Genomic DNA, 25,450 nt, shown 5'->3' with positions numbered 1-25,450 from the left:
TAAAGAATCGTGTACTGTCATGTGATTTATAATACATGGAAACAAACAAGGAAGTTACCTGTAAAGGTGGCAGGAGGTATACGGTGAGCGGTAACGTGAGGTAAGTGTCTGTCACAGCACTTTCGTGTGTTACTCAGCAATTACGTGTCTCACTCAGCACCCATCAGTTTGTTAGCACAATAACCTTTAACTGTTTAAATACAAGAACAATTATTTCGAAAATGATGTTTTGACAAGAATGTAATATGAACAAGTTCAATCATGTCTTTTGTAAAATTGTAAATTCAATGCCTTTAATGTATGCTATACTTCAACCGGGATACAAAAATGTACTCTCAAATCGAGTTATAATGAAATCATGCTATTAAATCCTGTTAATACGATCCGTTTTATGTGAGCTGTATTGTCATAGTGACTTTTATCCACTGTTTTCTTATCGCCATTGTGCGCAAAATGAAAATGGTCATCATTTAGCATTTAACATTACAATTTCCAACAGTGTAAACATACTTATAACAATATTGACCAGCTCATAGGTTGGGGTGTGGTGCTTGGTGTCTTCGGCGGCATGATTCAGTGATATAGCACTATACAAATGGCAACAGTTCCACTATACAACACGAATATAACGCAGTCTCCCAAAACACGCATATCACACTACTGGGGGCAATTATCATGTACTGACTGTTGTTCAGTGGTTTTTCTGTGGGTAATCCAGTTTTCCTCTACATCAAACCTGGCACGTCATGAAATGACCCTGGCTGTTAATAGGACGTAAAACAAATCAAATCAATATAATCCTTAAATGAAAGGTTGATGCGTTTAAGATTTAACACCAATGTATATAATTATTTATATTTTGTGATTGAATCTGCCATAGACCACAATGTTTTAGCCATAGGCAATTTATTTAGACATTATATATATATTGTGAAATTATGAAAATAAAATAAAAGGAATATTTCTGAAAAAAGAATAATAAGAATGTCGAGTTTACGTTGACTTTGAGTGAACGTAAGCGTATCTATGGATACATGCAACGATTTTACCTTCCACTTTTCGGATACAATGGGTGTTTCAAACCTACTGAAACGAACAAAATAATATCCCTTAAATCGTTTTCTTGTTCTAGGTTTTTATATACTCCACTTACGCCATAACAGGAATTACACTGATTATTATTTTCTGAAAAATAAAAAAAGCAAACCAAATATGCTTTTATGTCAGTTTGACAATTAACATATCTGTATTTGTGTATTGTTTGCTTCCATAGGGATGCATTAACATATCTGTATTTGTGTATTGTTTGCTTCCATAGGGATGCATCAACATATCTGACCTCTTTACAACGTGCTACTTAGACAGAATACGCGTATATTGATGACACAAGCGTTATATGTAACCTAATTATGAAAATGTCCGAAGCATTGAGTCGTGACGCACCGATATTGCAAAGAAAATGATTTAATTGGTATTTAAAACTAAATACGATATATTATGTACATTGTATATTAATGTCCTGGTGTTCGATTTACATGTAAACACATTCCGTCAGAGTAGATTAATCATTTGAGCATTTAACTACAAGGCTGTCGGTGTTTGTATTAGCTGTCAGATTTTGCGGAATTTCACAAGGTTAATATGTCATTAAATTGTGCATTTCATTTTAACAAATTGCAAATTATCATTGGTTAAAGTCCAACTATGAATTATTGAATTTGTTAATGTTAAACACACACAATTTTTGCCAACTGATTAAGTCTATAACCCACTGTAAATATTTGTTACTGGAAAAAGAGGTCCCAGAGGGGCGCCTACCAACGACTAGGCCCAGCACCAGAAATGTTTCTCAGACATATTTTTACTCAAGTCTATGTTAAATGCCCCTATTGCATAATCGTAAAAGGCGACTAAATATTGGATCTTATCTTTTATCTTATCTCTCCTTCCTAACTGACTTTATGTTTGCTAATGCCTTCCTTGGCACCGCCTCACTTTTGGCCTTGAGTTGAGCGTTCATCCCAGTGTGGAAGGCTCTGGGTTCTGTCCCCTGGCCGAGAAACACCGAAGTTTATAAAAGTGGTAGTTTCTTCTCCTGCTTAGCGCTCAGCGAACACACGCTACACACCGCATACATGGGAGGCCGTCCTTTCATGACTCTGGCTGTTAATAGGTGTTGAAAATAATCAAAACAAACAAACAAGCCGGGCCCGCACCTATGCTTGACATAGGAAAGAGAAATCAATTCTGTTCTTTTCCCTCTCCCTTTCAAATATTGAATGCACATATGAATGCTTCACATAAAGGTTACTCACAGGAAGTGGCTTTAGCAGAAACAGTCACTTAAATTGTCGTTTAATCTGACACTGCCAAAATTGATATGCAGAACTCGGGACCAACAATACCCTAGTTTAATTTGAGGAATATATACCTTTTAAGTACTTATTGAAAAAGTGACAAAATCCAAGATGGCTGTTTCCTTTTTACGGAAGGAAGGACGGACAGAAGGCTATTTGAATAGACCACTATCTGATAATGGTGGGTGGCTAAAATACAACTGTTAATCAGGATTTTGTGATTGACAACTCAATTCAATTCTTTGTTTTTTAAACCTAACGGTTCACCAGAAAAGGTGTATAATTACGTATATATATGAAGAAGGTATAACAAAACTTATTTTACAATATAAGACATTTTTACTGCACAGTTACACATCAGATACATCCAACACGTACACGGCGGCTGCGATAGTGTAGAGAGTATTTCTACTTGTGTTTTTAACACACACATTATTTAACAATTGACACTGATCATGGTGTCGTCTATATAATTATAGCGAAAAACAAATCGGGCGATATTATATACCGATATTTGATTGGTCACGGGCGATATGGCATACGAATGAAAACATGTACGCTGTCCACGCTCTGTTTAGGCGAAATTAGCGAAAATAAACACTGGCGAGAAAAAAACACTTTTCTTAACTAAGATCTAGTATGACTTTGATTGGATGATTAGACATAATGTCTTTAAATGGTCATAGCTGCTTCTAGACCATTTTGTATTTTTACAAGTAAATTCATCTGATGCGGCTTTTATCATGTCATAGGCATATAAAACCGAAATGGTTCTGGGACTGAGGGTGGTGAGAGGACCGGACTGTAATCTAGGGAACGAGGATGGTGGTGACGGCCATCTTGGAACTGTGGTGGAGTACAACGGTGATGACAACGTCACGGTTGTGTGGGACATGGGGTCAAGGACGAACTGTCGCGCGGGACAGGACGGTAAATGTGATCTCCGTATCCTGGACAACGGTCCAATAGGTAATGCTATCGACTTGATGAAGTATCGCATTCCAAAATATTTTAAATGCATTTCTATAACAGTGCTTTGTTATGGGTTTTGTTTTTGTATTGTCTATACATCTATTTCATTTCATGAATACAGGGATACGGTTTGGTTCCTCCAAATGTTTTGAGTGTAAAGTAGACGGTGTGTTGGCATGAAGTGGAACTGTAGGGAATGTGAAGATGTTTGTCTCTGTAGTGTGTGTTACATTAAAGGGAGACATGACGAGAGGCACGAGTTTATCAGATACTTCAGTCCAGGATCGATCGGGTAAGGCAATTAAGTGTCTAATAATTAAACATTTCTTTATTTAAAAAATATTATACCTGGTATTCAATAAGTTGTACTCTTATACATGAGCAAACACATTTAATTCTATGATTGAAAATTATGTTCGTAGTTTGAAGTAATTCCTTTCTTTGATAAACATTAAGCATGATGTCTTGATGATAGTTATAAATGTTTCCAATGGTTACGCCTTGTTTATGATATTTGAATTATTAAAATATGAAATCTGCATTTGGCACATATTGCAAAGATTATACATTTATATAGATATTGCACAGTTGTATAATGTAAATATTTCAGAGTGAAGGTTCCGAAGCGCTTCATCTCGCAGAAACAGAAATCCCTTGGGATCTTCCCAGGAGCAACGGTCGCTCGTGGTACTGACTGGAGTTGGGCTGAGCAGGATGGTAAGAATGTATGTTAGAGGAACAGAATTCTCGTGGCAGGATGGTAAGAATGTATGTTAGAGGAACAGAATTCTCGTGGCAGGATGGTAAGAATGTATGTTAAATGAACAGAATTCTCATAGCTGTTTATTTTCGCCGGAGGTGTTACGTTATTTGTGCTAGCCTATAACTGTCTTACCACGTACAGTATCAAATAATAAACACGGTTGTACAGGTTCTCATCTTGTATATTCTTCCCATGTGCTCTTCACAACAACCAATGACGTAATCATAAATTGTGTAACAGTACTAGCGTGTTCGATTACGCTGTAAATGAATAGGTAAGTTCAATGACATATAAAATTACAATAATGAGACATCGTTACAGGAGGGACATTTTCAGAATCTCATCTGCAGTTGAACCAAAAACTGTCCACGAAGTATTATCGAGTTTCCTTAAGCATGTTTAAATTCTTATTTTGCTCCTTAAAAACAAACATCAGTATTTTACTAATTACCTCAGTAATAACAACAGTAACGCCATGATTCACAAGTATGAAACATTTTTCAGTGCCGATATAACGTCCTTTTGAAGTGCCGAAATATCAAAATATATTATGTGTGTCGAAAGTGATAACAATTTTGAATACTAACATAATTTATGGGACATCTCAGCATAAAGGGAGTGGGACGAATGGTTTGGCCGTTGTCAGTGGGGTGTGCTTGTTTAGTGTCTACGACGATATACTTAGTGAGATACACTATAAAAATGCCAAGAGTTCCCACCAACCAATCCTGATGTAAAGGGTTAACAATCTACCACAATTATGTGTTTCTCGCTAAAAAAGGATATTTCTGTTAGATCTACCCAAAAAGAATACTGTAGAGGAAATATGACTTCCACCCGATAACAACACGGTCATCCAAACTGACACCGAGTCCATACTTTCATAAATAACTTATATTTTCTGTATATTGAAAAAATGAAACAGTGATTTCTATTTTATGACACTAGCCGCCAACAAGCAGTCGTGACAACTTTCAGTATTTGTGTTTATATAAACTTATATAGTGCTGTTTAGGAGGAGCTGGGAGCCCCGGTAAAGTGACAGGACTGCGATCATACGAGGAGGGCATTGGTGATCGAAACAGCGTTACAGTCACGTGGGAAAAGACACAAAAAACTGCAAACTACCGGGTGGGATTCGAGGGCAAGGTCGACCTTAAATGCATGGTAGACGGCGAAGCCCCTGGTTACGAGTATTACAAAGAACATCTTCCTCTTCTTGGTAGGTAGATAGATGTAAGATAAAATACCTGAACGTATCAATTCTGATTATTATCGCTGGGGAAGGACTAGCATATGATATGTGAGAGTTGATTCTAAATGCGAATATGAAACAATATTTTGATACTGATTTTTAATATTTCTTTTACTTATAGTATCTTATTATGTGATCCTTGAAGTGCGGTCGTGAGTACGACTTAAGTTTTTTTTCAACCCTAATTTCTCAAACTAGTCATTTGTTTACATACTTTTCCAGATGGCGACATTTTAGCAAAATATACAGATACTTCATCTTCAATTAAAGTCAATGATATGATTTGTGTGGGCATGTCAAGGGAAGATTTGAAGAGTGCACAAGATAAACATGGCGGCTGGACAGTACGAATGAATGACGTAGGTCTTTATCCTCAAAGCAATAGTTATTCGTTTTGGCTCAAGGAAGATGATAAACATAGAAAGCTGTTTGGAAGAAAGTGAATTTCACGGGGTTTAAGCAAATTAAGTATTACCGAATGACATTGCACCAATGTACCGGACACTTGCATGTTTCCTGTTATACAAATTTTATCGCGCGAGAGTCAAGATAACCTTGTTTATATTGTCGATATACAAGTTAGTATTTACATTAAGCGAAATAAACAAATATATCTACATCGCGCACATATTAACATGTTTGGATAAACGTTGGCTTTTATTTTTCAGACAAGATATCTATTATCATGAAGTTTTGAATTAACAAAATATTATTTACTTTAACAAAAGTTATTGTTGACTTCCACACAGCTACCAGGATGTATGGGCAAATTACTGAAGTTTTCTCGATCTGGCGATGCCGTTGTTGAGATCGGCATGAACAAGTGGATTCTCAACCCAGATGCTTTGGTCAAGGTATAAAAATAAAATACAAAGACACTATTTAAAACAAAGTATAAAATGTCGTAGTATTTGTGTTAGCGCCTAATTTTATGAAGTTATCATTTATTTTTCTTAGTTTAATAACTCCTATTTTGGCTTTAACAATTAAAGTCTTCATTATTATTTCAAATATTTTTCACTATTTCATTGTCAATTCTTATTTTATATATGTCTACCCTTAAAACATTGTAAGAATTGTACCACATATATCACATTGAGATTCATTGCACATACATGTCTATAGATTTGATGACATTTGACACTTTCCTAGGTTTACGATGTCGATATTGGTGACATTGTAAGGGTGTCAGATGACCGGAAGTTTGTACAAACAGTACAACAGGACCACGGTGGATGGGTCGACGATATGGATATGGTACGTAGTAATCACAAAATAGCAAATTACTAGAAACTTAAAACGCCTAATAAAATGACAACGCATGAAAGAAAATATTTTTTTTGATAAAGAATAACAATTTTTCCTGAATTGTCCAATTGGAACTACAAGGGTATTGCTTTAAACAAGAAATAAGATCAAAATCGTCTTTCTGTCACCGCCTTAGGAACTTTTGAGGTAGTTAACAGCTGTTAACAGAAATGAAAAATAAAAATGCAATGATATGGTGATCAATAAAACCAGTCACATAAAACTCACCTACTCAGGTTTGAAGGTTATGATAATTGGTTTGCAGGTCCTTGGTAAAGTAGGTAAAGCTGTGCGTATCACCCCGAAGAAAGATGTAGTAGTGGCGTTCGGGAGGAAAACCTGGATCTTCCATCCCGCCTGTCTCATACCTGATCCAGAGGGGCAGATATTTGAAATTGATCCGATCTCTTCGGGTGCTCAGCAATGTAAGTGAACCAATCAGTAGCGGATAATTATTTTGTTATTGCCTTCAAGTTCAAACTAATGTTAGCATCAACAACGTGTGTTAATAATGCATTTACACTGTTGATACTTGCTAAAACGAGTTGATGTGTTAATAAATAAATTGATGCGGTAACAGATTCTTACTATAAGTGGTTATAATGTTTATCTATGTATTCATTGAGCTACACACATATATAAAGATGAACACGTGTATACAATATTGCATTTTTATAGGTAATCCAATGTACGCTACATACGTGCGCCAAACACACAACAACTACTACTTTTATAAATTTCCAGATTTACTCTTCCTCTCCCTTCAGGTCAAAATTTCACCTAAAACGAAAAATATAATAGCAGGTTAAGTTTCTTAATTTGGAGCTTATATCAAACCATTTATTAATATCGTCGTCGATCATCAAAAAAATATCATCCCCGCGGAAATAGCTACATATACCTTATTATTAGATGATTAAGTAATTCCAAACCAATGCAAATGCTCATTTCAAGAAAAATTGAAATACAAATACCTTGGTATATCATTCTATTGGCTGTAAATCGGTAACAGTCACAGCAATAGAATAGTTCAAAGTTTATCAACGTTACATGGAAATGCTATTAGGATATAATACAATGGTATCAGTCGATTCATGTTTGCTCGATAGAGTTAAAATGTAAATAAACTTTTTAAAATCCCCTCTATTTCAATGAGTGTGATATCAATTCTTCTAGTAAACAGTATCCACACTTCACAAAATAAATGTGATATGCAATTAAAATGAGGTTAAAATGTAATGTGTGTATAAATGACATTCATCATCCGTCACTTAAAGTGTGAAAAATCAATTCTCACATGTAACATTTGTTTATACAGCTGCAGCAGGACTGGGTGATATTCTTGGTTTGATGTTGGCACAAATGCTTCTCGGTGGAGGAGGTGTAAGAGTTGTCGGTCCTGAAGATTTTTTGCAGGCAGCTGCCAGAGGAGATGACGATCTCATTGTCAAAATCTTAAAGTCCAATCCACAGTTGGTAAGACAATAAATGCATCCTCACTGAAAATAAAATGATTACTTGATTAGCGATTATGCACCAGTTAGGAATTCACAAATGTCTTAAGACAACTGTATTATACAAATGTAAGTACATGTAAAGATGTGAATTGAAGCATGCAAAAAACAGCAAACAACCACACCCACTCGGTAGTATATGAGATGTGCCAGGTCAAAGCAGGGGAGGGGTCAACATGGATCGTTGCATGAAAATACACTCTAATTATCTTTGAAAATAGATATTGAAATATTTAATAATAAACCAATATAATATTGTTGTTTTTTTCATTTAAATGCGCGATCCTTTTGATGTTAGACATATACCTGCTGTCCCTATTGCACGATATCGTAAAAGGGCGACTTATCTATGAACTTATTTTTTCGTTTTCCGTCACCAACTTAAAAGATGATTAAATGTAGAATCTTATCTTGTGTTTTCTTCATAACTAACCTTCGTCTTCCTTACGTCTCCCTTCATACCGTCACACATTTGGCATGACTTTGAACGTTCGTCCTTGTGAGGTAGTCCCTGGGTTCTGTCCCCTGACCGAGAATAACCATCATCTTTAAAAGTTGTGGTTTCTGTTCCTGTTTAGCATTCAGCATAAATAAAGTGGGACGACTTGTTTTTCCGTTAACAGTAAAATGTGACCGGGTGGGGTGTGCTGTTCAGTGTCTGGCGGTATCCTTCAGTGATGTAGCACTTTAAAATAGGTACGAGTTTCCACTATGGCAAAGACACACAACACACACATACCGCATTAACACAACCACACTGCATACAGAAGAGGCCACACTTAAATTGCTCTGGCTGTTAATATGACGTCAATAAAACAACAAACCAACCATCAAACGTATTCATAGAAAAAAAACCACGAGAGAGTAGAACATAAAGGAATAAAATGAAATTCAGATAATAGTTAACTTGGGTTTGTTTATGCAGGCCAATGAAGTGATTAAGGGAACAACCGCTCTGGTGTTGGCTAGTCATGAAGGGCACAACACGGTAGTGAGGACGCTACGTACTACAGTACAACGCGAAACCCAACCAGACAACTGATGAGGGGAACACACCTCTACTCGCCGCTGTTGTAGGGTAAGTTGTGATATGTACAAACCTCTACTAGCTGCTGTTTTAGGGTAAGTTGCATTAATGATTTCATTCGAATATTACTGGAGTTTTTTGTTTTTATTTAAATTCTAAGCGAATTATCTTAGACAACGATTGTTAAAACACAATACAGTATGTTACACTTGTAACAACAAAATCATATTGCATTCTCAAATACCAGAATTTATACTTTACTTTATACTAATTTGTATTTGATCAATTTGTTCTTCGTAGAATATCGTCAGGTTTATTCTAAAAGTGACTCCTTAGGAATTCGCCAATACTTGTTTGGTTTCTCCACTAAGTCATATCTATATTACAAACCAGAAAGCAGGCCAGTACAACAGCTATTCTACTTGACGCTGGAGCGAGTATCAATACCGCCAACCTTAAAGGTCGTACAGCGCTCCACGCGGCATCTAATGCTGGAGAGCAGGCGTTAGTCAAACTCTTACTCGACAGGAAGTGTGACGTCAATTTACAGGTTAGGTATTGTTTTGAACGTTTTTAATATAATAAAACCAATTTAAACATTATTATAAACATTATACAAATTCAAATGTTAACATTTAATTACTCTAAAGAACTTTTCCATGTATTGAGGATGTGCATACTAGTATTGAAATATGTATATATCTGATAACTCTTTAAAGACTTTTAATGGTCCGTTGACTTCAAGATAATGATAACTTGTGGTATTTCACAGGACAACCTTGGAAACACACCATTGCATGACGCCATCTTTGGTTACCATAACAAAGTCGTTGATTTGCTAGTAAGTTCGGCCACTGTTGACCTCCTGAAACAGAACAAACGTGGCATGAATGCTTTACACTGGGCGGCGTATCATAACAATTTCAGGTACGAATTGTGAAATCAGAAAATTTATATATTTACCTTCAGGACGACATAATTTCTTGAAATTTGTTTATTTCTAAATGTATAATGCAGTTAAGTTTATATATTCAATTATTTCATAAAAAAATATTTGTTTATCTTATCATGATAATTTCCAATAGTTTCCAATTTTAAAATAGCGCAGTCGATAGAATTCTCGGTAAGAACAAGGATATAGCTGATGTAAAGAACAATGGAGGTTTTGCGGCGCTTCACATCGCTGCTGTCAACAACCACATCCAGGTCTCTTCTCACCTCTTAATAAAGGTACGTGTATCATTGTAATGTTTGAAGATTATTAAGATTTTAAAAGCAAAGTTTAATATTATTTTTCTTTTAATTGGAGTCGTTATTTTGTTACTATTCAATAGGGCTATCAACCACATCGTAAGGCTTAGTCAGACTTGAGTTAGTAAACGTGAGGAAAACATATATCTGATGGTAGAATCAATGGTATGAACATGAATTTACTATAAAGTATTAAAATTGTGAGGAAGTGGAGATCTATTGATAGGTTTTACTGGCAGCCCACTAGTCAAAGCGTACAGCAACCAAACTTTTAGAAAAAAATGACAAAATCTGTCCAGTAATAATGCAAAGTTTGGAAATGATAGAATCGATGCTAGTACGCTAGTAAGTATATGCTAATTGGGGTTCATTTTATTCGGATGTGCGTTTCTTGGGATTCAAACTTTTAAATTTCATTTGTCGAAAGAATATTACTTGTACAAATATTTACTAACATTATAAGGTAACATCTTAAGACGCTAAAATAAACACATTTTGACTTTATTAGATTGCTACAAAAACTACCAAATAAATCGAATGAATGTAAAATCGTCCTTTTATAGAAACAAAGTATCTGATCTGATTCCTAACATAGATTTCCATGTCAAAGAAGGAAAGACATCGATCGCAGTCTTGTTAAGGGCATTTTATTTTATTTTTTCTGTTGTGTTTATTTCGTGTGAAATATGAACAATGTTGCTCACAATAGCAGTCTTTTTTTTCTTTCATTTCTACTCACACAAACATCGACATGGTATTTTACAATATAAATACTTCACAGGGATCTGCAGATGTAAATATCCGGACTAATAGAGAGGAGACACCACTCCATCTGGCGGCAGGGAAGTGCCACTACACTATGGTTAAACTTCTCCTTGACCACAGTAAGTGTCTCTATACTGTTCGTCTCTGTAGGAATGTATTTGTTTTCGCTCTAATTTAGATTAAGATAGTCTCGGCCAGGGAAGATCATAAAGCCATCATTACCTGTTGTTAGGGGGGATCTAACATAAGAATTAAAATACTTATGATCATCGTAATTTAATTCACATTTTTTATTTAATTACTTTTCGAGAAAATATTGTTTTTGATCATTCAATATTTTTGATATTGACTATTGTTTTACAGCGGCGGATGTGAAACTTCAGGATAAAGGTGGAAATACATCCCTCCACGTCGTTCTTGGTGCAGACATGTCGCAGCAAACGGTAATCAATACCATCTGTCTGATGAAAGTGACAGTGTACGCATCGTACTAGTCATCTGTCTGACGCAGGTGACAGTGTACATATTGTACTAGTCATTTATACGATGAAGATGAAAGTGTACATATCGTTCAATCATTTGTCTGACGAAGTCGACAGTGTTCACATCGTAGTAGTAATTTGTCTTATGAAAATGAGAGTGTACACATCGTCCTAGTCACTTGTCTGATGAAGGGGACAGTGTACACATCGTACTAGTCATTTGCCTGATGAAGGGGGCAGTGTACACATCTTCCTAGTCATTTGTCTGATGAAGGGGACAGTGTACACATCATACTAGTCATTTGTCTGATGAAGATTTATAGTGTACACATCGTAGTAGTCATTTGTCTGATGAAGGTGACAGTGTATTCATCATACTAGCCATTTGTCTGATGAAGGTGACAGTGTACACATCATCCTAGTCATTTGTCTGATGAAGATTTATAGTGTACACATCGTAGTAGTCATTTGTCTGATGAAGGTGACAGTGTACACATCATACTAGTCATTTGTCTGATGAAGGTGACAGTGTACACATCATACTAGTCATTTGTCTGATGAAGATTTATAGTGTACACATCGTAGTAGTCATTTGTCTGATGAAGGTGACAGTGTACACATCATACTAGCCATTTGTCTGATGAAGGTGACAGTGTACACATCATACTAGTCATTTGTCTGATGAAGGTGACAGTGTACACATCATCCTAGTCATTTGTCTGATGAAGATTTATAGTGTACACATCGTCCTAGTCATTTGTCTGATGAAGGGTCAGTGTACACATCATATTAGTCATTTGTCTGATGAAGGTGACAGTGTACACATCATCTTAGTCATTTGTTCTGATGAAGATTTTTAGTGTACACATCATACTAGTCATTTGTCTGATGAAGGTTACAGTGTACACATCGTACAAGTCAATTGTCTGATGAAGGGTCAGTGTACACATCGTACTAGTCATTTGTCTGATGAAGGGGACAGTGTACACATCATACTAGTCATTTGTCTGATGAAGATTTATAGTGTACACATCGTAATAGTCATCTGTCTGATGAAGGTGACAGTGTACACATCATACTAGTCATTTGTCTGATGAAGATTTATAGTGTACACATCGTACTAGTCATCTGTCTGATGAAGGTGACAGTGTACACATCATACTAGTCATTTGTCTGATGAATATTTATAGTGTACACATCGTACTAGTCATCTGTCTGATGAAGGGGACAGTGTACACATCGTACTAGTCATTTGTCTGATGAAGGTGACAGTGTACACATCATACTAGTCATTTGTCTGATGAAGATTTATAGTGTACACATCGTACTAGTCATCTGTCTGATGAAGGGTCAGTTACACATCGTACTAGTCATTTGTCTGATGAAGGGGACAGTATACACATCGTAGTAGTCATTTGTCTGATGAAGGTGACAGTGTACACATCATACTAGTCATTTGTCTGATGAAGGTGACAGTGTACACATCATACTAGTCATTTGTCTGATGAAGGTGACAGTGTACACATCATCCTAGTCATTTGTCTGATGAAGAGTTATAGTGTACACATCGTCCTAGTCATTTGTCTGATGAAGGGTCAGTGTACACATCATATTAGTCATTTGTCTGATGAAGGTGACAGTGTACACATCATCTTAGTCATTTGTCTGATGAAGATTTTTAGTGTAAACATCATACTAGTCATTTGTCTGATGAAGGTTACAGTGTACACATCGTACAAGTCAATTGTCTGATGAAGGGTCAGTGTACACATCGTACTAGTCATTTGTCTGATGAAGGGGACAGTGTACACATCATACTAGTCATTTGTCTGATGAAGATTTATAGTGTACACATCGTAATAGTCATCTGTCTGATGAAGGTGACAGTGTACACATCATACTAGTCATTTGTCTGATGAAGATTTATAGTGTACACATCGTACTAGTCATCTGTCTGATGAAGGTGACAGTGTACACATCATACTAGTCATTTGTCTGATGAATATTTATAGTGTACACATCGTACTAGTCATCTGTCTGATGAAGGGGACAGTGTACACATCATACTAGTCATTTGTCTGATGAAGGTGACAGTGTACACATCATACTAGTCATTTGTCTGATGAAGGTGACAGTGTACACATCATCCTAGTCATTTGTCTGATGAAGATTTATAGTGTACACATCGTCCTAGTCATTTGTCTGATGAAGGGTCAGTGTACACATCATATTAGTCATTTGTCTGATGAAGGTGACAGTGTACACATCATCTTAGTCATTTGTCTGATGAAGATTTTTAGTGTACACATCATACTAGTCATTTGTCTGATGAAGGTTACAGTGTACACATCGTACAAGTCAATTGTCTGATGAAGGGTCAGTGTACACATCGTACTAGTCATTTGTCTGATGAAGGGGACAGTGTACACATCATACTAGTCATTTGTCTGATGAAGATTTATAGTGTACACATCGTAATAGTCATCTGTCTGATGAAGGTGACAGTGTACACATCATACTAGTCATTTGTCTGATGAAGATTTATAGTGTACACATCGTACTAGTCATCTGTCTGATGAAGGTGACAGTGTACACATCATACTAGTCATTTGTCTGATGAATATTTATAGTGTACACATCGTACTAGTCATCTGTCTGATGAAGGGGACAGTGTACACATCGTACTAGTCATTTGTCTGATGAAGGTGACAGTGTACACATCATACTAGTCATTTGTCTGATGAAGATTTATAGTGTACACATCGTACTAGTCATCTGTCTGATGAAGGGTCAGTTACACATCGTACTAGTCATTTGTCTGATGAAGGGGACAGTATACACATCGTAGTAGTCATTTGTCTGATGAAGGTGACAGTGTACACATCATACTAGCCATTTGTCTGATGAAGGTGACAGTGTACACATCATACTAGTCATTTGTCTGATGAAGGTGACAGTGTACACATCATCCTAGTCATTTGTCTGATGAAGAGTTATAGTGTACACATCGTCCTAGTCATTTGTCTGATGAAGGGTCAGTGTACACATCATATTAGTCATTTGTCTGATGAAGGTGACAGTGTACACATCATCTTAGTCATTTGTCTGATGAAGATTTTTAGTGTAAACATCATACTAGTCATTTGTCTGATGAAGGTTACAGTGTACACATCGTACAAGTCAATTGTCTGATGAAGGGTCAGTGTACACATCGTACTAGTCATTTGTCTGATGAAGGGGACAGTGTACACATCATACTAGTCATTTGTCTGATGAAGATTTATAGTGTACACATCGTAATAGTCATCTGTCTGATGAAGGTGACAGTGTACACATCATACTAGTCATTTGTCTGATGAAGATTTATAGTGTACACATCGTACTAGTCATCTGTCTGATGAAGGTGACAGTGTACACATCATACTAGTCATTTGTCTGATGAATATTTATAGTGTACACATCGTACTAGTCATCTGTCTGATGAAGGGGACAGTGTACACATCGTACTAGTCATTTGTCTGATGAAGGTGACAGTGTACACATCGTACTAGTCATCTGTCTGATGAAGGGTCAGTTACACATCGTACTAGTCATTTGTCTGATGAAGGGGACAGTATACACATCATACTAGTCATTTGTCTAATGAAGGTTACAGTGTACACATCGTACAAGTCAATTGTCGGACGATGAAGGTGACAGTGCACAAATCTTACTAGTCATTTGTCTGATGAAGGTGACAGGGAATACATCGTATAAGTTATTTATCTGATAAAGGTGACAGTGTTCAAATCGTACCAGTCATTTGTCTGACGAAAGTGACAGTGTTCACATCGTGCTAGTCATTTGTCTGATGAATGTGACAGGGTACACATCGTACCAGTCATTTGTTTGATGAAAGTGACAGTGTACACATCCAACTAGTCATTTGTCTGATGAAGATGACAGTGTATATATCATACTCGTACTAGTCATTTGACTGATGCAGGTGACAGTGTGCACATCATACTAGTCAATTGTCTGATGAAGGTGACAGTGTACACATCTTACTAGTCATCTGTCTGATGAAAATGACTTTGTACACATCGCACTAGACAGCGAAACATCGTCACACACCAACTATTCACTGGTTGCATAACAATATTATTACATAAAATTACACTGCAATATTCTTTATATGATTTAATCGCGATATATTTGATTAGAAAAATATCTAAGTATGATTCATCTAATCATAAAAAGAGAAAATTAAAATAAAATGAATATCGTGATATGTTTATTGATTGAGAAATGTTCTATCAGTATGCTTTACCAATGTATCTATCAGTATGCTTTACCAATGTATGCATGTGTTCCTTATCCAAGACTAATGAATAACATTCCTTTTATTCATGATATTTTTACAACAAAATACTGTCTGTTTTAACCGGATTTACGATAACACTATACTGCAAAACTGCGATAAACATAATCATAACTTTCTTAGATACTGGTGTTTCGACCAAAGGTCAGGCATTAGGAAGGAGTTTCGGTTTTGCTGTCATGAATTTTCGGTTGTTTTAGCTTTCTTAAAGCCTTTCATTAGCAACTTAAAGTATTGGACATTACATGGTTAATGTTGGATAGAAATTTATGTAACACTAATACTTCTGTGTGTCGGGCTATTTGATAAATTATTTTATCTGATTTACCAACATTTTATAATCTGTCGAATATTTTTATTTCTGTTAAAGCTGCTTCATCTTCTCATGCCAATGCCAAGAGTGAGCCAAATAGAAAAGGTCAAGATCGGATGTCTTTTGGTACAGTCTGGCGCGAAAATCGACGTACGGAACACCGATGGGAAAACTCCTATAGATGTGTGCTCAGATCTAAACGTACGAAGGGCAATTGTCGACTGTGCAGCACAAATGTACGTTAACTCAGGGTTTGTTTGTCGTATGTAAAGTAAAAAACACGTTATTTATCTTCTGTGTTATATGTAACATATTGATGCTATTCTTGATAATTCATAGGTCAAATGTCGATGTACGACGAGCGTCAATTTTAGAGTATTGACAAAAATTGAATTTTATATGTTCCTGAATTTATTGTGCTATTGCAATGCCACTTCTCCTGATTGATTCTGAATGTATGTCCTGTTTTACCGTGTTTGTGTTCGGCATTGAAACGTTCCAACACAATATATTGTTCTCTGTATTACAACCAATGTCGTCAAAAATAATGATCAAATCGGCTTCATTAATAAAAAAACAATGATCAAAGGCGCCATCATTTATAACTTATAGCATGTCAAACACATAGATAATCTACAAATAACCAGCACTGATCATTGCAGAAAACCAGCGGCACTGGCAAGTCGTCGACCAACATCCGCAAGTAGAGAGAAGATGCTTTTCTCTCAGAGGAGAAACTGTGTAGAATGCGGGATCGATCCAGCGGAGATAACATATGAACCCTGCAAACACAAAGCACATTGCTTGCAGTGTACCTTTTACTCTGACGCATGTCCAGTCTGCTACAGGACTATAGAGAAAAGGAAAGTAACGGTAAAATCATTTTTAAATCTAATTTGATAATAACACTTTACCAACGTATTTGGTAGAACATTACAGATGTATGATCTTTGTAAGATATGTCCATTAAATTTTATTGTATAATCCCAACAGACAGTGTGCTATTGATGTATATTACCAACAGACAGTGGGCTATTGTTGTATAACAGTGGGCTATTGTTGTATAATACAACAGACAGTGGGCTATTGTTGTATAATACAACAGACAGTGGGCTATTGTTGTATAATACAACAGACAGTGGGCTATTGTTGTATAATACCAACAGACAGTGGGCTATTGTTGTATAATACCAACATACAGTGGGCTATTGTTGTATAATACAACAGATAGTGGACTGTTGTTGTATGATACCAACATACAGTGTGCTATTGTTGTATAATACAACAGACAGTGTGCTATTGTTGTATAATACAACAGACAGTGGACTGTTGTTGTATGATACCAACAGACAGTGGGCTATTGTTGTATAATACCAACAGACAGTGGGCTATTGTTGTATAATATAACAGACAGTAGTCTATTGTTGTATAATATAACAGACAATGGGCTATTGTTGTATAATACAACAGACAGTAGGCTATTGTTGTATAATACAACAGACAGTGGGCTATTGTTGTATAATACCAACAGACAGTGGGCTATTGTTGTATAATACAACAGACAGTGGGCTATTGTTGTATAATACAACAGACAGTGGGCTATTGTTGTATAATACCAACAGACAGTGGGCTATTGTTGTATAATACAACAGACAGTGGGCTATTGTTGTATAATACAACAGACAGTGGGCTATTGTTGTATAATACAACAGACAGTGGGCTATTGTTGTATAATACCAACAGACAGTGGGCTATTGTTGTATAATATAACAGACAGTGGGCTATTGATGTATAATATAACAGACAGTGGGCTATTTTTGTATAATAACAACAGACAGTGGGCTATTGTTGTATAAAACCAACAGACAGTGTGCTATTATTGTATGATACCAACAGACAGTGGGCTATTGTTGTATAATACCAACAGACAGTGTGCTATTATTGTATGATACCAACAGACAGTGGGCTATTGTTGTATAATATAACGGACAGTGGGATATTGATGTATAATACCAACAGACAGTGGGCTATTGTTGTATAATACCAACAGACAGTGGGCTATTGTTGTATAATACCAACAGACAGTGGGCTATTGTTGTATAACTCAACAGACAGTGGGATATTGATGTATAATATAACAGTGGGCTATTGTTGTACGATACCAACAGACAGTGGGCTATTGTTGTATAATATAACGGACAGTGGGCTATAATTGTATGATACCAACAGACAGTGGGCTTTTGTTGTATAACTCAACAGACAGTGGGATATTGATGTATAATATAACAGTGGGCTATTGTTGTATAATACCAACAGACAGTGGGCTATTGTTGTATAATATAACAGACAGTGGGCTATTGTTGTATAATACCAACAGACAGTGGGCTATTGTTGTATAATACAACAGACAGTGGGCTATTGTTGTATAATACAACAGACAGTGGGCTATTGTTGTATAATACCAACAGACAGTGGGCTATTGTTGTATAATACCAACAGACAGTGGGCTATTGTTGTATAATATAACAGACAGTGGGCTATTGTTGTATAATACCAACAGACAGTGGGCTATTGTTGTATAATACCAACAGACAGTGGGCTATTGTTGTATAATACCAACAGACAGTGGGCTATTGTTGTATAATACCAACAGACAGTGGGCTATTGTTGTATAATACCAACAGACAGTGGGCTATTGTTGTATAATACAACAGACAGTGGGCTATTGTTGTATAATACAACAGACAGTGGGCTATTGTTGTATAATACAACAGACAGTGGGCTATTGTTGTATAATACAACAGACAGTGGGCTATTGTTGTATAATACCACAGACAGTGGGCTATTGTTGTATAATATAACAGACAGTGGGCTATTGTTGTATAATACAACAGACAGTGGGCTATTGTTGTATAATACCACAGACAGTGGGCTATTGTTGTATAATATAACAGACAGTGGGCTATTGTTGTATAATACAACAGACAGAGGGCTATTGTTGTATAATATAACAGACAGTGGGCTATTGGTGTATAATACCAACATACAGTGGGCTATTGTTGTATGATACCACAGACAGTGGGCTATTGTTGTATAATATACCAGACAGTGGGTTATTGTTGTATAACACAACAGACTGTGGGCTTTGTTGTATAATACAACAGGCAGTGGGCTATTGTTGCATAATACAACAGACTGTGGGCTTTGTTGTATAATACACAGACGGTGGGCTATTGTTGTATAATACACAGACAGTGGGCTATTGTTGTATAATACACAGACAGTGGGCTATTGTTGTATAATACACAGACAGTGGGCTATTGTTGTATAATACAACAGACAGTGAGATATTGATGTATAATACTAAAAGACAGTGGGCTATTGTTGTATAATACTAAAAGACAGTGGACTATTGTTGTATAATACAACAGACAGTGAGATATTGCTGTATAATATAACAGACAGTGGGTTATTGTTGTAAAATACCAACAGACAGTGGGCTATTGTTGTATAATATAACAGACAGTGGGCTATTGATGTATAATATAACAGACAGTGGGCTATTGTTGTATAATAACAACAGACAGTGGGCTATTGTTGTATAAAACCAACAGACAGTGTGCTATTATTGTATGATACCAACAGACAGTGGGCTATTGTTGTATAATACCAACAGACAGTGTGCTATTGTTGTATAATACCAACAGACAGTGTGCTATTATTGTATGATACCAACAGACAGTGGGCTATTGTTGTATAATATAACAGACAGTGGGCTATTGTTGTATAATACCAACAGACAGTGGGCTATTGTTGTATAATACCAACAGACAGTGGGCTATTGTTGTATAATACAACAGACAGTGGGCTATTGTTGTATAACTCAACAGACAGTGGGATATTGATGTATAATATAACAGTGGGCTATTGTTGTATAATACCAACAGACAGTGGGCTATTGTTGTATAATATAACGGACAGTGGGCTATAATTGTATGATACCAACAGACAGTGGGCTTTTGTTGTATAACTCAACAGACAGTGGGATATTGATGTATAATATAACAGTGGGCTATTGTTGTATAATACAACAGACAGTGGGCTATTGTTGTATAATATAACAGACAGTGGGCTATTGTTGTATAATACAACAGACAGTGGGCTATTGTTGTATAATATGACAGTGGGCTATTGTTGTATAATACCAACAGACAGTGGGCTATTGTTGTATAATACCAACAGACAGTGGGCTATTGTTGTATAATACCAACAGACAGTGGACTATTGTTGTATAATATAACAGACAGTGGGCTATTGTTGTATAATACCAACAGACAGTGGGCTATTGTTGTATAATACCAACAGACAGTGGGCTATTGTTGTATAATACCAACAGACAGTGGGCTATTGTTGTATAATACCAACAGACACTGGGCTATTGTTGTATAATACCAACAGACTGTGGGCTATTGTTGTATAATACAACAGACAGTGGGCTATTGTTGTATGATACCACAGACAGTGGGCTATTGTTGTATGATATAACAGACAGTGGGTTATTGTTGTATAATACAACAGACAGTGGGCTATTGTTGTATGATACCACAGACAATGGGCTATTGTTGTATAATATAACAGACAGTCAGCTATTGTTGTATAATACAACAAACAGAGGGCTATTGTTGTATAGTATAACAGACAGTGGGCTATTGGTGTATAATACCAACATACAGTGGGCTATTGTTGTATGATACCACAGACAGTGGGCTATTGTTGTATAATATACCAGACAGTGGGTTATTGTTGTATAACACAACAGACTGTGGGCTTTGTTGTATAATACAACAGGCAGTGGGCTATTGTTGCATAATACAACAGACTGTGGGCTTTGTTGTATAATACACAGACGGTGGGCTATTGTTGTATAATACACAGACAGTGGGCTATTGTTGTATAATACACAGACAGTGGGCTATTGTTGTATAATACAACAGACAGTGAGATATTGATGTATAATACTAAAAGACAGTGGGCTATTGTTGTATAATACTAAAAGACAGTGGGCTTTTGTTGTATAATACTAAAAGACAGTGGGCTATTGTTGTATAATACTAAAAGACAGTGGGCTATTGTTGTATAATACTAAAAGACAGTGGGCTATTGTTGTATAATACTAAAAGACAGTGGGCTATTGTTGTATAATACTAAAAGACAGTGGGCTATTGTTGTATAATATAACAGACAGTGGGCTATTGTTGTATAATACAACAGACAGTGGGCTATTGTTGTATAATATAACAGACAGTGGGCTATTGTTGTATAATACCAACAGACAGTGGGCTATTGTTGTATAATACAACAGACAGTGGGCTATATTTGTATAATACAACAGACAGTGGGATATTGTTGTATAATATAACAGACAGTTGGTTATTGTTGTATAATACAACAGACAGTGGGCTGTTGTTGTATAATACTAAAAGACAGTGGGCTATTGTTGTATAATATAACAGACAGTGGGCTATTGTTGTATAATACCAACAGACAGTGGACTATTGTTGTATAATACCAACAGACAGTGGGCTATTGTTGTATAATACTAAAAGACAGTGGGCTATTGTTGTATAATACAACAGACAGTGGGCTATTGTTGTATAATACTAAAAGACAGTGGGCTATTGTTGTATAATACTAAAAGACAGTGGGCTATTGTTGTATAATACACAGACAGTGGGCTATTGTTGTATAATACTAAAAGACAGTGGACTATTGTTGTATAATACAACAGACAGTGGGCTATTGTTGTATAATATAACAGACAGTGGGCTATTGTTGTATAATACTAAAAGACAGTGGGCTATTGTTGTATAATATAACAGACAGTGGGCTATTGTTGTATAATACAACAAACAGTGGGCTATTGTTGTATAATACTAAAAGACAGTGGGCTATTGCTGTATAATGTAACAGACAGTGGACTATTGTTGTATAATACCAACAAACAGTGGGCTATTGTTGTACGATACCAACAGACAGTGGGCTATTGTTGTATAATATACCAGACAGTGGGCTATTGCTGTATGATAAAACAGACAGTGGGCTATTGTTGTATAATACCAACAGACAGTGGGCTATTGTTGTATAATACCAACATACAGTGGGCTATTGTTGTATAATATAACAGACAGTGGGCTATTGATGTATAATACAACAAACAGTGGGCTATTGTTATAATACCAACAGACAGTGGGCTATTGTTGTATAATATAACAGACAGTGGGCTATTGTTGTATAATACAACAGACAGTGGGCTATTGTTGTATAATACAACAGACAGTGGGCTATTGTTGTATAATACAACAGACAGTGGGCTATTGTTGTATAATACAACAGACAGTGGGCTATTGTTGTATAATACAACAGACAGTGGGCTATTGTTGTATAATACAACAGACAGTGGGCTATTGTTGTATAATACAACAGACAGTGGGCTATTGTTGTATAATACCAACAGACAGTGGGCTATTGTTGTATAATACAACAGACAGTGGGCTATTGTTGTATAATACCAACAGACAGTGGGCTATTGTTGTATAATACAACAGACAGTGTGCTATTGTTGCATACTCTAACAGACAGTGGGTTATTGTTGTATCATACAACAGACAGTGTGCTATTGTTGCATAATCTAACAGACAGTGGGCTATTATTGTACAATACCACAGGCAGTGGGCTGTTGTTGTATAATATCAACAGACAGTCGGCTATTGTTTTATAATACAACAAACAGAGGGTTATTGTTGTATAATACCACAGACAGTGGGCTATTGCTGTATAATGTAACAGACAGTGGGCTATTGTTGTATAATACCACAGACAGTGGGCTATTGTTGTATAATATAACAGACAGTGGGCTATTGTTGTATAATACAACAGACAGTGGGCTATTGTTGTATAATACCACAGACAGTGGGCTATTGCTGTATAATGTAACAGACAGTGGACTATTGTTGTATAATACCAACAGACAGTATTGGTACTCAATTTATTAAGTGACTTTTAGTCCTAGAATCGTCTCCCGCCCGTTCGTAACCAATTATCATTATAGCTGTATCTCCAAAGGTTAGGTACTAAAGAGATATATCATTTGAATGGTTCTTTTGGTCCCTCGCTTTAGGACCCATCGAAACATAGCCAACCGGTAGTAGCCATCGAAGGTTTTAAAGTTGTTTTAATTGTTACTTATCAGAATATGCTATTATATTTAGGGTCAACCAGCAAGGAAAACGTGATCGACAGATAGCCTTCTTAGATTTTGACGATTGAAATTTGGATCTAGGCTTGAATATGATATTTGGAAGCTGACGGAAAAGCAAAATGGCAGAAATAAAACATCTAAAATAATTACATTTAGCATTAAGATGTTGTTTCTGTCCAAGCCACAACATTTCATTAAAGTGCGGACCAATTGTTACACGTAACGAATTTAATAATAATACTAAATTCTAGAATATATTTTGCAAGCAATTGGTTAACCATTACTTTTTCGTTAGAGTTTGAACTATCATGCTTCTGTCTATTGCAGATGGCAATGTCATCATTGAAGCACAAGAACCATGTCATGTACAGTGAAAATTGAAAGATGAACATTACTAAACGAATGCCAAGGTCAATGAAGAACAATATCCCATCACGATACATTGCTATGAAGCAGCAGTATACTGTTAACCAGGCCATAATGGGTTTATTACAGAAGTCATTTATAATCGCTCTCTTTTTCACTTCTTACATAAGAACATAAATTGTTCAAGAGCCATCGCATAATGTTATCTTCAGATCCATGTAATTATACTGCAAACAAGTGACTTCTATTTCAGGCAGAGATGATTATTTGTATAATTAGTTCTGAATTTGTCTTTCAGTTTTTTTCTGGTAATAAAATCTCTATTCCCTGAAAAGTAGGCTAGTTTGTCAACATATGTGCATTACTTCAGTCTTGGACTTTTTTCGTATTTTAATATAAATTTTGTCATTTCAATCCAATTGAGTAGTCCCTGTTAAGTATTAAGTACCCATGTGTGTAGGCACTCTGAAGTCAGTATTCTGTCACGTGACGAACTCATTTGAAATACAGGCAATATCGATCTATGAATTTATTTTTGTAGATATTGTATCGTTGTATTAGCTTTGCGATGTATATTAGTACATGTATTGATGCTATGTCATTACCCAGTATAAGTTGATTTGTTTCTTTTTGTGTACACAGGCTGGTTTAGTTACCATGTACACATTCTGTTAAACGGATTGGGTTTAACTTCATGTAGGGAGATATTCATTTTCAAAATATGAACAGATTAATATATCATTTTTTCAAGAATAATTTATATTGTTGCTACAAACCTTTTAAAGTAGATGTGCTTGTTGAATTGTAATGCTCAATATCGTGATAAATGACATAGCCGTGTGTCTGTTTACCATTGTAATAAAACAAATAGGCATCAATATTATTACAAGTTTAAATGAATGTTGCTTTCAATTGATTGAAATAACCTTCACATCCTATTTACAGATGTAATTAGTTTGCTTTATCAGTAAAGACTTCAGATGAGAAGAAATTTAAATCAACTTCAAAAAAACGCAAATGGATACATTTTCTTGCTTTAAAACCAATTGGATTATACAGCAAAATCTCGAAACGGAAAGACAAAGAAACAATTTTAACTTGTATGCGGGCACTAATGAGTTTATTAGGTTATATTTACAGATTACACAAACATTGACTTAATATATATAATTTGGAAATAGCCCTCATAATCAATGTTTGCAGAATGTCATATAAGATATATATACGTATATGTTTAAATTGTTTATATTGTCATCTATCGTTCAGTAATTAGTTTCCATTCGTCTGTGATATTGTTTGTCTGTGATAGTTTTTTATATTGTCATCTATCGTTCAGTAATTAGTTTCCATTCGTCTGTGATATTGATAGTTTTTATATTGTCATCTATCGTTCAGTAATTAGTTTCCATTCGTCTGTGATATTGATAGTTTTTATATTGTCATCTATTTTTTCAGTAAT

General features: G+C 35.8%; 2 protein-coding genes and 1 long non-coding RNA gene across 7 annotated transcripts; 2 read left to right on the top strand and 1 right to left on the bottom strand.

The window, feature by feature from the left end:
- Nucleotides 1–9,728, top strand: LOC138316185 (E3 ubiquitin-protein ligase MIB2-like). 5 transcript variants are annotated; one of them, XM_069257771.1, is made up of 12 exons: nucleotides 1–100; nucleotides 3,110–3,326; nucleotides 3,451–3,621; nucleotides 3,940–4,046; nucleotides 5,108–5,314; nucleotides 5,570–5,706; nucleotides 6,097–6,201; nucleotides 6,500–6,604; nucleotides 6,921–7,080; nucleotides 7,974–8,131; nucleotides 9,095–9,247; nucleotides 9,590–9,728. In XM_069257771.1, exons 3-11 carry the CDS (start codon nucleotides 3,506–3,508, stop codon nucleotides 9,209–9,211), a joined length of 1,212 nt encoding a protein of 403 aa, XP_069113872.1. In that variant the 5' UTR covers nucleotides 1–100; nucleotides 3,110–3,326; nucleotides 3,451–3,505; the 3' UTR covers nucleotides 9,212–9,247; nucleotides 9,590–9,728. The 5 variants fall into 5 exon arrangements, with proteins under 5 accessions (XP_069113872.1, XP_069113854.1, XP_069113863.1 ...); XM_069257753.1 differs by having other exon boundaries at nucleotides 6,076–6,201; XM_069257762.1 differs by having other exon boundaries at nucleotides 6,076–6,201; nucleotides 9,497–9,628.
- Nucleotides 7,338–8,999, bottom strand: LOC138316262 (uncharacterized). Its single transcript, XR_011207612.1, has 3 exons — nucleotides 8,603–8,999; nucleotides 7,953–8,154; nucleotides 7,338–7,435 (listed from the first exon to the last, which is right to left on the bottom strand). It is a non-coding gene; the product is annotated as an uncharacterized lncRNA (long non-coding RNA).
- On the top strand, nucleotides 9,260–25,285 carry LOC138308951 (E3 ubiquitin-protein ligase mib1-like). Its single transcript, XM_069250011.1, has 9 exons — nucleotides 9,260–9,291; nucleotides 9,590–9,746; nucleotides 9,969–10,123; nucleotides 10,300–10,426; nucleotides 11,229–11,331; nucleotides 11,576–11,655; nucleotides 16,425–16,603; nucleotides 17,030–17,240; nucleotides 23,953–25,285. Exons 1-9 carry the CDS (start codon nucleotides 9,260–9,262, stop codon nucleotides 24,004–24,006), a joined length of 1,098 nt encoding a protein of 365 aa, XP_069106112.1. The 3' UTR covers nucleotides 24,007–25,285.
- Nucleotides 25,286–25,450: the final 165 nt, after the last annotated feature.

Source organism: Argopecten irradians, chromosome 1 (genome assembly GCF_041381155.1).
Source record: "Argopecten irradians isolate NY chromosome 1, Ai_NY, whole genome shotgun sequence".
Taxonomy (NCBI): Eukaryota; Metazoa; Mollusca; class Bivalvia; order Pectinida; family Pectinidae; genus Argopecten; species Argopecten irradians.
Note: the sequence above shows the minus strand (reverse complement) of the source record. Positions and strands in the feature narration are given on the sequence as shown.